The sequence below is a fragment of the Leopardus geoffroyi genome, chromosome X, assembly GCF_018350155.1.
Source record: "Leopardus geoffroyi isolate Oge1 chromosome X, O.geoffroyi_Oge1_pat1.0, whole genome shotgun sequence".
In the NCBI taxonomy this organism is placed as follows: domain Eukaryota; kingdom Metazoa; phylum Chordata; class Mammalia; order Carnivora; family Felidae; genus Leopardus; species Leopardus geoffroyi.
The window spans coordinates 42,347,810-42,360,734 of NC_059343.1; the positions used below are offsets into that span (position 1 = coordinate 42,347,810).

General features: G+C 46.2%; 1 protein-coding gene across 4 annotated transcripts; it reads left to right on the plus strand.

The window, feature by feature from the left end:
* Positions 1-2,288: 2,288 nt before the first annotated feature.
* Positions 2,289-5,876, plus strand: RBM3 (RNA binding motif protein 3). Of its 4 annotated transcripts, none has more exons than XM_045471005.1 (7): positions 2,289-2,420; positions 3,012-3,131; positions 3,386-3,492; positions 4,136-4,241; positions 4,338-4,443; positions 4,871-4,956; positions 5,288-5,876. In XM_045471005.1, exons 2-6 carry the CDS (start codon positions 3,029-3,031, stop codon positions 4,929-4,931), a joined length of 483 nt encoding a protein of 160 aa, XP_045326961.1. In that variant the 5' UTR covers positions 2,289-2,420; positions 3,012-3,028; the 3' UTR covers positions 4,932-4,956; positions 5,288-5,876. The 4 variants fall into 4 exon arrangements, with proteins under 4 accessions (XP_045326961.1, XP_045326962.1, XP_045326963.1 ...); XM_045471006.1 differs by having other exon boundaries at positions 4,871-4,952; XM_045471007.1 differs by having other exon boundaries at positions 4,874-4,956.
* The last annotated feature ends 7,049 nt before the right edge of the window (positions 5,877-12,925 follow it).

Sequence of the window (12,925 nt, forward strand, 5' to 3'; positions counted from 1 at the left end):
CCATAAACACATATACTCCTAAGGAGTGCTGAACAATACATTTTTAAGCTCGATATATAATCATTACATACATATAAAACACATTCCTTTTCTTTCTTTTTTTAAAATATTTATTTTTGGGAGAGCCCAAGCAGGGAAGGGGCAGAGAGAAGGGGACAGAGGATCTGAAGCAGGCTGTGAGCCCGATATGGGGCTTGAGATCATGACCTGAGCTGAAGTCGGATGCTCAACCGACTGAGCCACCCAGGTGCCCCTATAAAAACACATTCCTGTATAACCCACCACTTAACAAACGGAGAAGACTCCTTTTATGCTTATATTTAACAATTACAAAAATAGACCACGATAGGGCACAAAGAAAAGTTCAATGAGTTCAAAAGTATCAATATTAAGCATTATCTCTGACCATAATACAATAAAGTTAGAAACATCAAAAAGCTAAAAAAAAAAAAAAAAAAAAAAAAAAAGAAGCCCCCAGTTTTGGAAACAAACATTATTAAATAACCCTTGGATGAAAGAAGAAATCATAAAGAAACCTTAGAAATGTTTACAGGGGCTCCGGAGTGGCTTAGTCAGTTAAGCATCTGAGTCTGGATTTCAGCTCATCATGTCATGATCTCACAGTTGTGAGATGGAGCCCTTGTTGGGCTCTGCACTGGGCATGGAGCTTGCTTAAGATTCTCTCTCTCCCTCTGCCCCTCCCCCCCCGGGTGCCCACACTCTTTCTTTCAAAAAAAAAAAATTACAACTAGGGGCACCTGGCTGGCTCAGTCAGTAGAGCATGAAACTCTTGATCTTGGCATTGAGAGTTCAAGCCCCACGTTGGGCATAGAGCTTACTTAAAAATATAAATAAATAAAATGTTAAAAAAAGAAATATTTACAGCTAAATAATATAACACTACCCGAAAAAAAAATTGTAGCACACAGCAAAATCAGTTAATAAGAGAAACCTATAGCTTTCAATACTTTTATCAGGAAAGAGAAGTTGAAAAATATACACTTTAATTCCAATAAAATGATTACTTGTGGGAGGAAGAGAACAACAGTTGGGTGCAGGATTAAAAGAATAAATAAAATGAGGGGTTTGCATGGAACAACAAGGAGGATGTGTCATGAACTGTAAGAATATGATCAGAGATCAGAGACTTTGAAAGGCAAACAAGTACTTCTTTTTTCATGGGGGCTCAGATTCTCTGAGGGCTATCTAAGGCCATTACATATGTGGACAATGTGAAATCTATTCATATCCATCCCGGGCATAGGAGGTCTGGATATGGCAAAAGCCAGACAAGTCCATTTTGTGGATGTGTACCATACCGTAATCTGAAAGTTAACAAATCTAGTCTGTGTTGGGAGGGCTGACCCTCAGAAGGGGTTCATTCTATGGATAAGAAATTTAGTTTCTGAGAGCAGACTAACCCGGTCCTCCTTGATGCAGAGCTCAGACACCCTGAAGGCTGGAAAAGACCAAATCATGAGCAGTGAGCTCAGCCTCTGCTTTAGATAATTCCACTGTGTACTGTGAAAGTCCTTTCTGCGGATCAAGGGCTCGGGAACCCTGAGTGATAGTAAAAATGGTTCTGTGGATTGGTATTTATTCCCTCTGAAGATTGGAGCATCCTGTTTTGTAGAAGGTATCGCAGGCAGTCTACTGGCAGGGAAATCAAGAGACTGGCTTCAGGAAGCTGTCAGATAAGGAGGAGGGCTCAAGTCAGAAATGAGAAGTAATGACGCCAGGAAAAAGGATCCCACGACAGGCAGCTAGCTGTTGGGTACAAAGAAGTAAAAATAGGGATCAGGATTAGACACTGAGAAATCGCAGGGTCTGACGTTAAGGACTGTGAAGGGTTAGAACGGCAGGGACAGTAAGGGATAAAACATCGGGCCCTTCAGGTATATGAGAGGACTGAGAGGTGAAGGAAGTTATCTGAAGATGGTAATTATGTCGTCAGGGCCCTTCAGGAAGACGATTGAGATGGCGAGGGACACGTCGGAACCAAGGGGGGAAATCAGGTCAAGGATAGCGAGGGTGATGTCACGGACGGAAAGGGGTATAAGCGAAAGGTCCGAGCGCAAAAGGGATGGAGACCGCCGGGCCAGTGAAGGGATGTGGACCGCAGGGCGCAACAATTACAGGAAGCTTGCCTCCAAGCCCGGAAGCGTGCTGAGGATATTGGTCCGTTTGCTCTGCCGTACCTTCCTCCCACCCCTTTCCACGCCCCCTTACCCTTCGCACCCCCCCTTTACCCCGCCCTTGCTGGCTTCAGCCAATGAACATGCACGCTCGTGCGCGCGGGGGACGTTCCGTGACGTACTCGCTACGTAGGCTTTATCAAGCGTCTTCCCGCGCGGCAGTCTTCCCAGTCTCTCTTCTCCGCGGAGGTAGCTGTTCTTCTGGTCTTTTTGCTCAACTTGCAGGTAAGCAGTGCATGTCTTGCGGGCTAGCTGCTCCTCGCCTCACTGATGTTTGCCGTGCCGGCTAGGAGCGAGGTGCACGAGTGGGGAGAGCAGCGGCTTCTGACACGTAGGCTTGGGCTTCTCCCGAGTGGGCGGGTCCCGTGCTCAGGAGTGAAACTTTGCTGTTGGTGGGAGGCTGGTGTGCTATATCCGAGTGCGAGGAATGCTGGGAGGGGTTGGCGACGTCTGTGGCGGCAGTGGCCGCGCGACAGTCAAGTTTGTGGGCTCCTCTTCCCCCCACGTGACCGGCGCCATCTTGTTTTCCGGGCACTGAGGGAACGCGGGGATGTTGTGGGCCTGCGCAACGGGACAAAATGACGGGCGTGGTGGTGGAGGGTGGTCTGGGCATGCGCGAAGGCGGCCCGCAAATGGCCGCTTGCCTGGTCCAATACCGCAGATTCCCGCCTTTTCTGCCCGTGTTCCCTCTTCAGTTGCCTCTTGTTTACTGTCTACTTTTTATTGCCCCCCTTTTTTTCCCGTTCTTTCTTATTTTCAGTTTTTTTTCTTCCCATATCCACGGTTTCTCCCATCTTTTTTTCATATTCCCCGTAGTACCCGAATTGACTGCCATGTCTTCTGAAGAAGGGAAGCTTTTCGTGGGAGGGCTCAATTTCAACACCGATGAGCAGGCTCTGGAAGACCACTTCAGCAGCTTCGGTCCTATTTCTGAAGGTGAGACATGAGCCAGATGCGTGATGAGTGGGGTATTTGTGAAAGTCTTGGGAGCCTTGCATTTCAAGAAATATAAGAAAAATCAGGACCCTAGGCTTTTACATTTTGCTTTTCCTGTTGTTAGGCCTAAGGTGTAGTTTTACAGGAATTCCATAGTTTTCAATTGAGGATTGGTGGGAGATGTTCATTGTCTACCTGATGGTTTTTTGTCGCTTTCATTTCTTTTTACCCACATTCTCTCTCCTTTCCCCCAGTGGTCGTTGTCAAAGACCGGGAGACTCAGCGATCCCGGGGTTTTGGTTTCATCACCTTCACCAACCCAGAGCATGCCTCAGATGCCATGAGAGCCATGAATGGAGAGGTGAGGCCTCCTACCTGCATAGGGGCCCTGCCCCCATCTGCCACTTCCAGCATTCTTTCTGTTTTTCCTTCTGTGTCTGCTAGGGGCAGCGCGGCCACCAAACCCCGCAGTGCCCACTCACAGGAGCGTGACTGCCTTCTGTTCTAGGGGGTGGAGGGCAGCGGCAGACAGAGCCGGGCTGCCTGGGAGGCGACGACTGGTCCTGCATGAGGCCGAGAAGCCACCTGTGGATGGTTGACCTGCCCTGGGCTTAGGTAGTAGAGTCTGCAGACCTGCGGGCCTGGCCCGGAGAGGACCTCGTGAGTCTTCTGGGATGGACTCTGAAGTCTCAAACCAAGAGAGGTGTCTGTCTAGCCCTAATAGTGGGGCAGCTTATAGGAGTGGGGAGGAGAACTCGGCCTGAGTTCAGTCAAGATGTAAGTAGTAGCAAGGGGAACACGGTGGATTCAGGTCATTTTGTGGGGTTCTATAGCTCCTGATAAAGCCATTGTGGTCAAAGGAGCTTGTTCTGGAACATGGCACCCAGAACCTGGTGCCCAGCAGGAGTTTCTGGGCTCTTTTGCCCACCTGCCCTACCCATTCTTCCCTTACCACTGTCCTGTCTGACCACCAATCCATCCTCCTTGTGTCTCCCCACACCTAGTCTCTGGATGGTCGCCAGATCCGTGTGGATCACGCGGGCAAGTCGGCCAGGGGAGCTAGAGGGGGTGCCTTTGGGGCCCATGGGCGTGGTCGCGGCTACTCTAGAGGTAGGTGCAGTGGTAAGTTTGGGTATGGGAGGGAGCCACTTGTTAGTGACCTCTGTCTGGACAACTGCCTTTTAACTTTTTCTTGATCTGCTGTAGGTGGTGGGGACCAGGGCTATGGGAGTGGCAGATACGACAGTCGACCTGGAGGATATGGGTATGGATATGGATATGGATATGGAAGGTCCAGAGACTATGGTGGCAGGTGGGTAGCCAAGGGACTGGGGTACTCTGGTGGCGCTGCTTCCTTCTTAAGAGCTCAGCTGCCTGAGAGTTCATACGTGCCCATTTTAATGTTACTAGCATTTGTTTCTACAAAATGCAATGAAAGTATAAATATGAAATTTAACACGTTTTGGGTTCTGTATAGCGCGTTAATTGTAAGATGGCGTAGACATAATGTACATAACACGTATCATTTGTTGTGTATATTGCATTTATGCTGTAAGTATCCTACACGTAATTATGTGATTTCTGTACAGTATTCATGTGCTTCAATATATCCCATTTTACACACTGAAGCGTATGTTATAATAACGTCAAAAATGACAGGATATGTAAATAAGTATGATTGTTAATATCAAGGTGTATATAATGCATTCTTGTTAATGCTGACGTGTGTTTTTTCCCAGAAGCCAGGGCGGTTATGACCGCTACTCAGGAGGAAATTACAGAGACAATTATGACAACTGAGATGAGGCATGTGCATCTAATGTAGGTGAGGCTTATATGTTGCCACTGAGCAGACCTCTGTCCACCAGCCCTGTCCTGTTCGCTCACTCCCCTTCTGCCTGCACATTCTTCACCTGTCCCACCTGACACCATTCCTAGGCCTCTTTGTTCTCAGGTGCCTTGTCAGGGCTAGTCTGCTGGGGGTGGGGCGTGTCTAAAAACTTGTCTCCCCTATAATCTACACTTGCTGGGCATGGAGGAGATGAAGCCGTATTGCTGTTGTCCAGCCTTCAGCACTCCTTGTCAACCCTGGGAGGTGAGCATGTTTGCCTGTGCCTTCCCAACATTACAATTCTCCCCCTTCTTACTGTTCTCAGATACACAAGGAATAAAACTTCTGATCCAGGATCATCCTTCCAAATGGCTGTATTTATAAAGATTTTTGGAGCTGCACTGAAAAATCTGTTTAGTACATCAACTTCTATTTTTGAATTGAGCTCCCAAGGTAGCTTGTTACAAAGACCTTTTAGAAACTTCCATATGTCTTTTAAAGTTTTTCCTCCCATTTAAAGACAAGTCCTGGGACATTTGTAGAGTCTGGGTATTTTTCTTTTTACCAGTTTTTTAGTTTGGGCTCTCAGGATTACGGGCTATGGCAAAAAATGTTTGGTCACTTTTTTTTTTTTCAAATGATGTGCATTTAGGGGCATTTTAAAAACCTGTGTACAATGTTTATTGTGATTAGGAAGCAATTTCTAAATGCACCTGCAAGAACATGATTAGAGGTGATTTGGGGTTTTTTTGTTTTTATTCAAGGTCACCACCCTGATACACAGAAGTTTCTTAGAACTTGTGAATGTCCTTTTCTTTAATACTGGAAGAAAAAATACTCTGTTGTGTTTCACTTAGCATTTAGGATGTCTTTCACGGAGCTGATTAAAAAGTTGAAATGTGAAAACAAACTGATACTGATAGTGCTTTTTCTTTGTTCAACCTAGTTTTCAAACTTAAAATAGGAGATCAAGAGGGGAGGCTTTCAGGAAGGAATTTAGTTGGGGGGTAAGCAGTGGTTGCCAAAAGAGTCTCTGAGTTTGGTTGGGATATATATACATGAAGTGTGGGGGTGGGTCCCTGAGATGACCTCTTCCCATTGTTTTGAATACTGTCAGCTTGGGAATCAGACTGCTTGGGTTTGCATCTCCCTAGTTTCTCTGAGCATCAGGTGGGTGCCATCACAGGATTGTTCTGAGAATTAAAGCATCAGATGGGATTTAAACATTGGCATAAACAGCATTTCCGGTTTCTTTGAAATGTTGAAAGTTTAGTTTGAGAGCACAGGGGTGGGCAGAGAGGGCGAGAATCCCAAGCAGACTCTGCTGTCAGCGAAGAGGCGGACACAGGGCTCAAACTCATGAATCTGGAGATCATAACCTGAGCCAAAATCCATAGTTGATGCCTAACCCACTGAGCTACCCAGGTGCCCCAGTCTGGTCTGCTTTTGTACCTTAGCTCATCTTCATTCCTCAGTCCTGATTCCAGTGAGTCTGTGGCTTCCACCTGGCTGATAGAAAGCCAAGTACCACCAGATTTAGGTTCCAGAACATCATGAACGGCCTTATTCCCTCATTTATGCAGAGTGTTAGTGAACTCTGTGTTCCCTCAAAAGTCCTATGTTAAAATTCTCCCCTCCCCAATATGATGGTATTCAGAGGTGAGGCCCTTGGGTGGTTAAGATTAGGTGCAGTCATAAAGGGTGGTGCCTTCCCTCTTCTGTTCTCAGCCATGTGAAGATACAAGAAGAGGGCTTTCACCATAGCTAAACCGAGCTGGTACCCTGAACTCAGACTTCAGCCTCCAGAACTGAGTTTATAAACCACCCAGTCTGGTATTGTTACAGCATCCTGACAGACTATGGGTCCCTGTATTGTGAGAGTCCCGGTAGTGGAAGCCTGCTGGTCCCAGCTAGTTGGGACAGGCCTCAAGGACCATTTCACCCAAACACTTGTGAATCTTCTTTAGCAGGTGGAGAACTCAGAGCTGTCTGGCCCACTGAGCCAGGACCAGGTAAAGGCATGGCTACCACCACCGCTTGGATATTGGGTATTTGAGGAGACACTCTGTGCTGGGTCTTTGGAGGGCTAAGGCAGTGGAGGCTGGCAGGAAGAATACCACTGCTGCCTTGTAGATAGGCTACAGCAGGGGGCACCTCTGCTCCCTGCCTGTCAGGAAGTAAAACGTCCTCACCCTTGATGTATCCCAAGACAGGATCCCGTAACCTACCACAAAGTTACTGCAACAAAGTGATCTAAGTGAAGCCCATGAAGACCATAGCTTCCTAGACCTAAAAAACTTGGTTGACCTGATCTGTTCTGATGTTAGAAGGTACCTTAACAGGGGTGTCTTGGCTGGCTCCAGTCTGTACAGCATGTGAGTCAATCTTGGGGTTGTGAGTTCAAGCCCCACATTGGGCGTAGAGCTTACTTAAAGCAGAAGGTGCCTTGTAATCAAGCCCAGGGAGGCCCAGTCTCTTGCTGTTTATTTGCTCTAAAGAAAAAGGCTTAAGAGGACTCCTGTTGGTTTTCTTTGTAATTGCCAATCCAAATTCCCAGGTAATGGGATGCAGACCTATCAGTCAGTCCTCTGCTTTCAGTTTGACCAGAAGTTACCTAGTGTTCTCTAGTGTGCAAGTTCATCGAGAACCCCTGGAGATCAGAAACTCCGATGCAGAGGTGCCTTGGAAACCTCTGTCCTAAGGCCCATGAAGGCCAAGTAAGTCCCTGGCTTGCAAATATTTCAAGCCTTGGATCTTGCCTATACCCCAAATTTTGATACAAACCTCTACTTTAGACACCCTGCCTCCTTACCCCTTCCAAGAATAAATCCAAGGTCCTGCTCTTCCCACTCCATGTGGGCTAAAAACTGTTTTCAGATCTTGCTTCACAGTTTAAATTTCTCTGCCTCAGGCTCAACAGGTGTAAAATGGGAAATGATAATGCCCACTTCATGGACTTTTAGAACATGGCAAATTACTGATAGTACACCCACACCCATGCCCCATGCACTCTGGATTTGGGGGTGTAGGAAATTTTTTGTTTATTTTGAGAGCAGGGGAGGGACAGAGAGGGAGAGAGAATCCCAAGCAGGCTCCAAGCTGTCAGCCCAATGCAGGGCTCAAATCACAAACCATGAGATCATGACCTGAGCCAAAACCAAGAGTTGGACGCTTAACTAACTGAGCTACCCAGGCACCACAGGTGTAGGAAACTTTTAAAAGGTTTTTCTTTTCAATTAAAAAAGATATTTTTTAGTGTTTTTTTTTTTTTTTTTTTTTTGAGGGAAAGCAAGTAAGGGGGGGTGGGCAGAGAGAGGAGACAGAATCCAAAGCAGGCTCCAGGCTCTGAGCTGTTGGCACAGAGCCTGATGCGGGGCTGGTACTCCCAAACCGCAACATCATGACCTGAGCCGAGGTCAGACTCTTAAGCGACTGAGCCACCCAGGCACCCCCAAAAGGTTTTTCAAAGTAAGTTGCTGTGAATACTTCAGGGACGTAAAAAGACATATTAGATAATGATCACTAGCCAGTGTTCTACCACTCAGCTTCTCAAGACAAAACCTACAGTCCCTGCCAGGCTCCGTCTTCACCCCATCATCCCTCCCCAGGCTAACATAAAGGCTGTGATCCTTTATCATTCAGAGTGCACAAAGATCTGAGAAACTAGAAGCAGGTGTTTTTTGGTTTTGGGGATTTTTTTCAAATTTGGTACAAGACCTGACTTGGAGCTTTTCTTAATTTTTTTTTTTAACAAGTTTATTTATTTTGAGAGAGAACTCGCAGGGGAAGGGCAGAGAGGGGGGACAGAGGATCTGAAGTGGGTTCCGTGCTGACAGAAGAGAGCCCGATGTGGGGCTCGAACTTACGAACCATGAGATCATGACTTGAGCCGAATCAGATGCCCCACTGACTGAGCCACCCAGGTACCCCGTAATCTTTTTCTTTTTTAAGTTTATTTTTTAAGTAATCTCTACACCCAATGTGGGGCTCAAATTCACAACTCCAAGGTCACGAGTCGCATGCTCTTCTGACTGAGCCAGCCAGGTGCCCCAGAGCTTTTGATAACCTTTATTTTTTCCAGTTAGCGTGAATATGCATACAATACACTGCAGAAAAGTTTGATTATGGACAGCTACCCTAGATTCTATTGCATGGTCTTCACATACAATGAATGCACAAAGAAAGTTAAGGCTTCTAAATTGTTAAAAACAGTCCATGGTGTTCTGTGTAAACAGTACAGTGTTGAGTTAAATTTTTTAACCTTTAAATTTTGTATTTTTTATTTTTTTAAATGTTTTTATTTTATCTTTGGGAGCGAGAGAGAGCATGAGCAGGGGAGGGGCAGAGAGAAAGGGAGACTCCAGGCTCTGAGCTGTTGGCACAGAGCCCGACACGGGGATCAAATCCACGAACTAGGAGAGCATGACCTGAGCTGAAGTTGGATGCTGAACCAACTGAGCCACCCAGGCACCCTTAAGCTTTCTTTAAGTAAAACTCTTTGGAAATTTCCTTTACTTTTTTAAGTTCTTAATAGTCATCTGAACCCACAATTTGCAGTCTCTATTTTAACCTTTATGATTGTAATCCATAATAAGAGGTATATTTTTCTTCATTGGAGTCCAGTCTTCCCATTGGTCTATGTAGTGGAAGAAAGGTTGAGTGAATGAAATGTGCAGAGTTCCTGGTGTTTCCTACTTTATGGTATCTTTTTTTTTTTTTAAGTTTATTTATTTACTTTCAGAGGGAGAGAGCACACAAGTCGGTTTCTGAGATTGAGCCCTGCGTCTACACTGTCAGTGCAGAGCCTGCTTGGGATATATTCTCTCTCTCTCTCTCTCTCTGTCTCTCTCTCTCTTTCTATCCCCCTTCTTCTCTCCCCCCTCCCTTTCTCCCTACTAGCTTCCTTTTCTTCGCATCTGACATTGTTATTTTCCAGATACTGGCCCTAGAACCCCATCCAGTTCCCTGCCCTCAATCACAGATCTCAGGACCTCTGTGGCTTTTCCAGTCAGAAGCACTACCTTTTTGCCCAGCCCTAGAGGTCCTGCCTTCCAACCTCCATACCCACGAACTCTTTTTTTTTTAACGTTTATTTTTCATTATTAAGAGACAGACACAGAGCGTGAGCAGGGGAGGGGCAGAGAGAGAGACACAGAATCTGAAGAAGGCTCCAAGCTCTGAGCTGTCAGCACAGAGCCCGATGTGAGGCTCGAACCCACCAACCGTGAGATCATGACCTGAGCCGAAGTCAGTTGCTTAACCAACTAGGCGCCCCATACCGATGAACTCTTAAAGCCTCTCTCCTCGCCTCGTGGCGCCTGGGGGGCTCAGTCGGTTAAGCGTCCGACTTCGGCTCAAGGCATGATCTTGCAGTTTGTGAGTTCGAGTCCCACATCGGGCTCTGTGCCGGCAGCTCAGAGCCTGGAGCCTGCTTTGGATTCTTTGTCTCTGTCTGCCCATCCCCTGCTTGTGATTGCTTTCTCTCTCTCAGAAATAATAAATGAATCAACTTAAAAAGAAACTCTCTCCTGGCCTATAAAATGGAGGTAATAAAGGTAGCCCATTAAGTGAGTTAAGATACAGGAAGCACCTAGAACAGTGGTAGTTAGATGTGGTCAATAAATGTTAGCATTTGTTAAGTGTGACAGGTAATAGAAGGGACGTAGCAATTTTACAGTTTGATCAGTTTTTGAAGGATGTGCAAGAAAGACAATAGCTGGAACCTAACCTGATAGAGGAAGAACAACAAGAGGCAAAGTTGCAGAGGAAGTCTGAGAGCAGCTAGGAGCCATTGTGGGTTTCAGTGTGGACCTACCAGCGCAGGAGGTCAAAGAGACAGGAGTGGAAATGGACTTGAGACTTGCTGTTGGGGATGTACAGAGAAAGGAGAAGAATGGAGCACTCCGTCAACACTGCCGGCTGGTTACCAGGGGTTGGTGGTCTCCAGTATCCAGGATAAGAAAATTAGTCCAGTTCGACTTCTTGCCTGAGTCCAAATGCTAGTTCTCATGTCTTCAACTTCTGTTACCACAGACGGTAAACCCCTCCAGGGTGCACTTCCCTCATCTTCAAAGTGGTGCTAAATGTCACACCTTTCTCATTGGGGTGGTTGTGACAGTTACAGAAGATGGATGTAGTCAGAGCCTGGTAAGTTCAGGCTGTCCCCAAAACCTGGCTGGGGTGCCTTGACATTTTGAAAAGCAATGAGATGTAGTTCAGTGTATTAACAGAACAAACGAGAAGAAGCAAGGCCTGGGACTATTTACCTATATTGCCGAGGACTGAGGTACCTAAACCCAGAGTCCACTCTCTCCCAAGCCCATGATCTGACCACAAATCCTTCACCAAGTAAATGGAATTGAGATCTTAAGAGCATAGGGACCCCATTTCTAGTCCTGTGAAGTGATTTCTGCCTCCTCTCTGAGTCAGTCATTCACCAGCTTCACCGGCCTTATCTGCACATTCAGCCTCCAGAGCTGTGTGTATCTGGCTCTTTTTCATTCAGGTTCTAGCTTAAACTTATTTCCCATCCCTCCTCCTTTCCCCCAACAGGTCAGCAACACTAACCAAACTCTGACTTTAAAAAAAAAAAAATTTAACATTCATTTTTTTGAGAGAGACAGTGCAAGCAGGGGAAGGACAGAAAGGGAAACACAGGATCCGAAACAGGCTCCAGGCTCTGAGCTGTCAGCACAGAGCCCGACGCAGGGCTCGAACTCACAAATGGTGGACTCATGACCTGAGCCAAAGTCGGACGCTTAACTGACTGAGCCACCCAGGTACCCCTAGGTGTGCTGTTTTGACGGGGCACATGCACCCCCATGTTTATAGCAGCACTATCAACAATAGCCAAAGTATGGAAAGAGCCCAAATGTCCATCGATGGATGAATGGATAAAGAAAATGTGGTATATATATATATATATATATATATACATACACACACACACACACACACACACACACACAATGGAGTATTCGGTGATCAAAAAGAATGAAATCTTGCCATTTGCAACAACATGGATGGAACTAGAGTGTATTATGCTAAGTGAAATAAGTCAGAAGGACAGACATCATATGATTTCACTCAAAGGTGGGATTTAAGAGAACAAAACAGATGGACATAGGGGAGGGGAAGGAAACATAATATAAAAACAGAGAGGGAGACAAACCATAAGAGACTCTTAAATACAAAGAACAAACTGAGGGCTGCTGGTGGGGTGTTGGGTGGGGGGATGGGCTGAATGGGTGATCGGCATTAAAGAGGGCGCTTGTTGGGATGAGCACTGGGTGTCCTATGTGAGGGATGAATCACTGGATTCTATTCCTGAAATCATAATTACGCTGTATGTTAACTAACTTGGATTTAAATTAAAAAACAAATAAGTTAGATTAAAATATATGAATGAATGAATGAATAAATAAATAAATAAATAAATAAACAACGACTTGCAACTATGCCACACCCGTGCCCTTACACAGGCTCCCAGGGCCACATGTGTACCCACATCCATTTCCACCCCGCCGTATGCACCTGTTTACTCACATTTGCACACGCTTGGCCGCCCAGGGTATACGTGCCCAGACCCTAGACACATAAGCCTGGGCCACTGGGCTCCCCTGCACCTGTGTGCTCATACATAGCCATGCATATGCACCCTCGGGTACACATGTACACACCTAGACACAGACACTCAGGCGTGCATCCGTGGCCATAGGGGTTTGAACTGGAATCTCATGCATAAGCATGTCCTCATGCCTATGCACAATTGCTTTTCACAAACACCCTTGTCAGGATACAGGCCCGTTTGTATCTGCTGGGCTTTTCTGCACCCTAGCATCTCCTGTAGCCAAAGCAGCACAGCTTTAATGCACACACGTACCACATACGCATACACGTATGGAAGCATTATAAATATGCACACAGAGGCATAAGTGCACCATGCACATACGCGCATAACGTT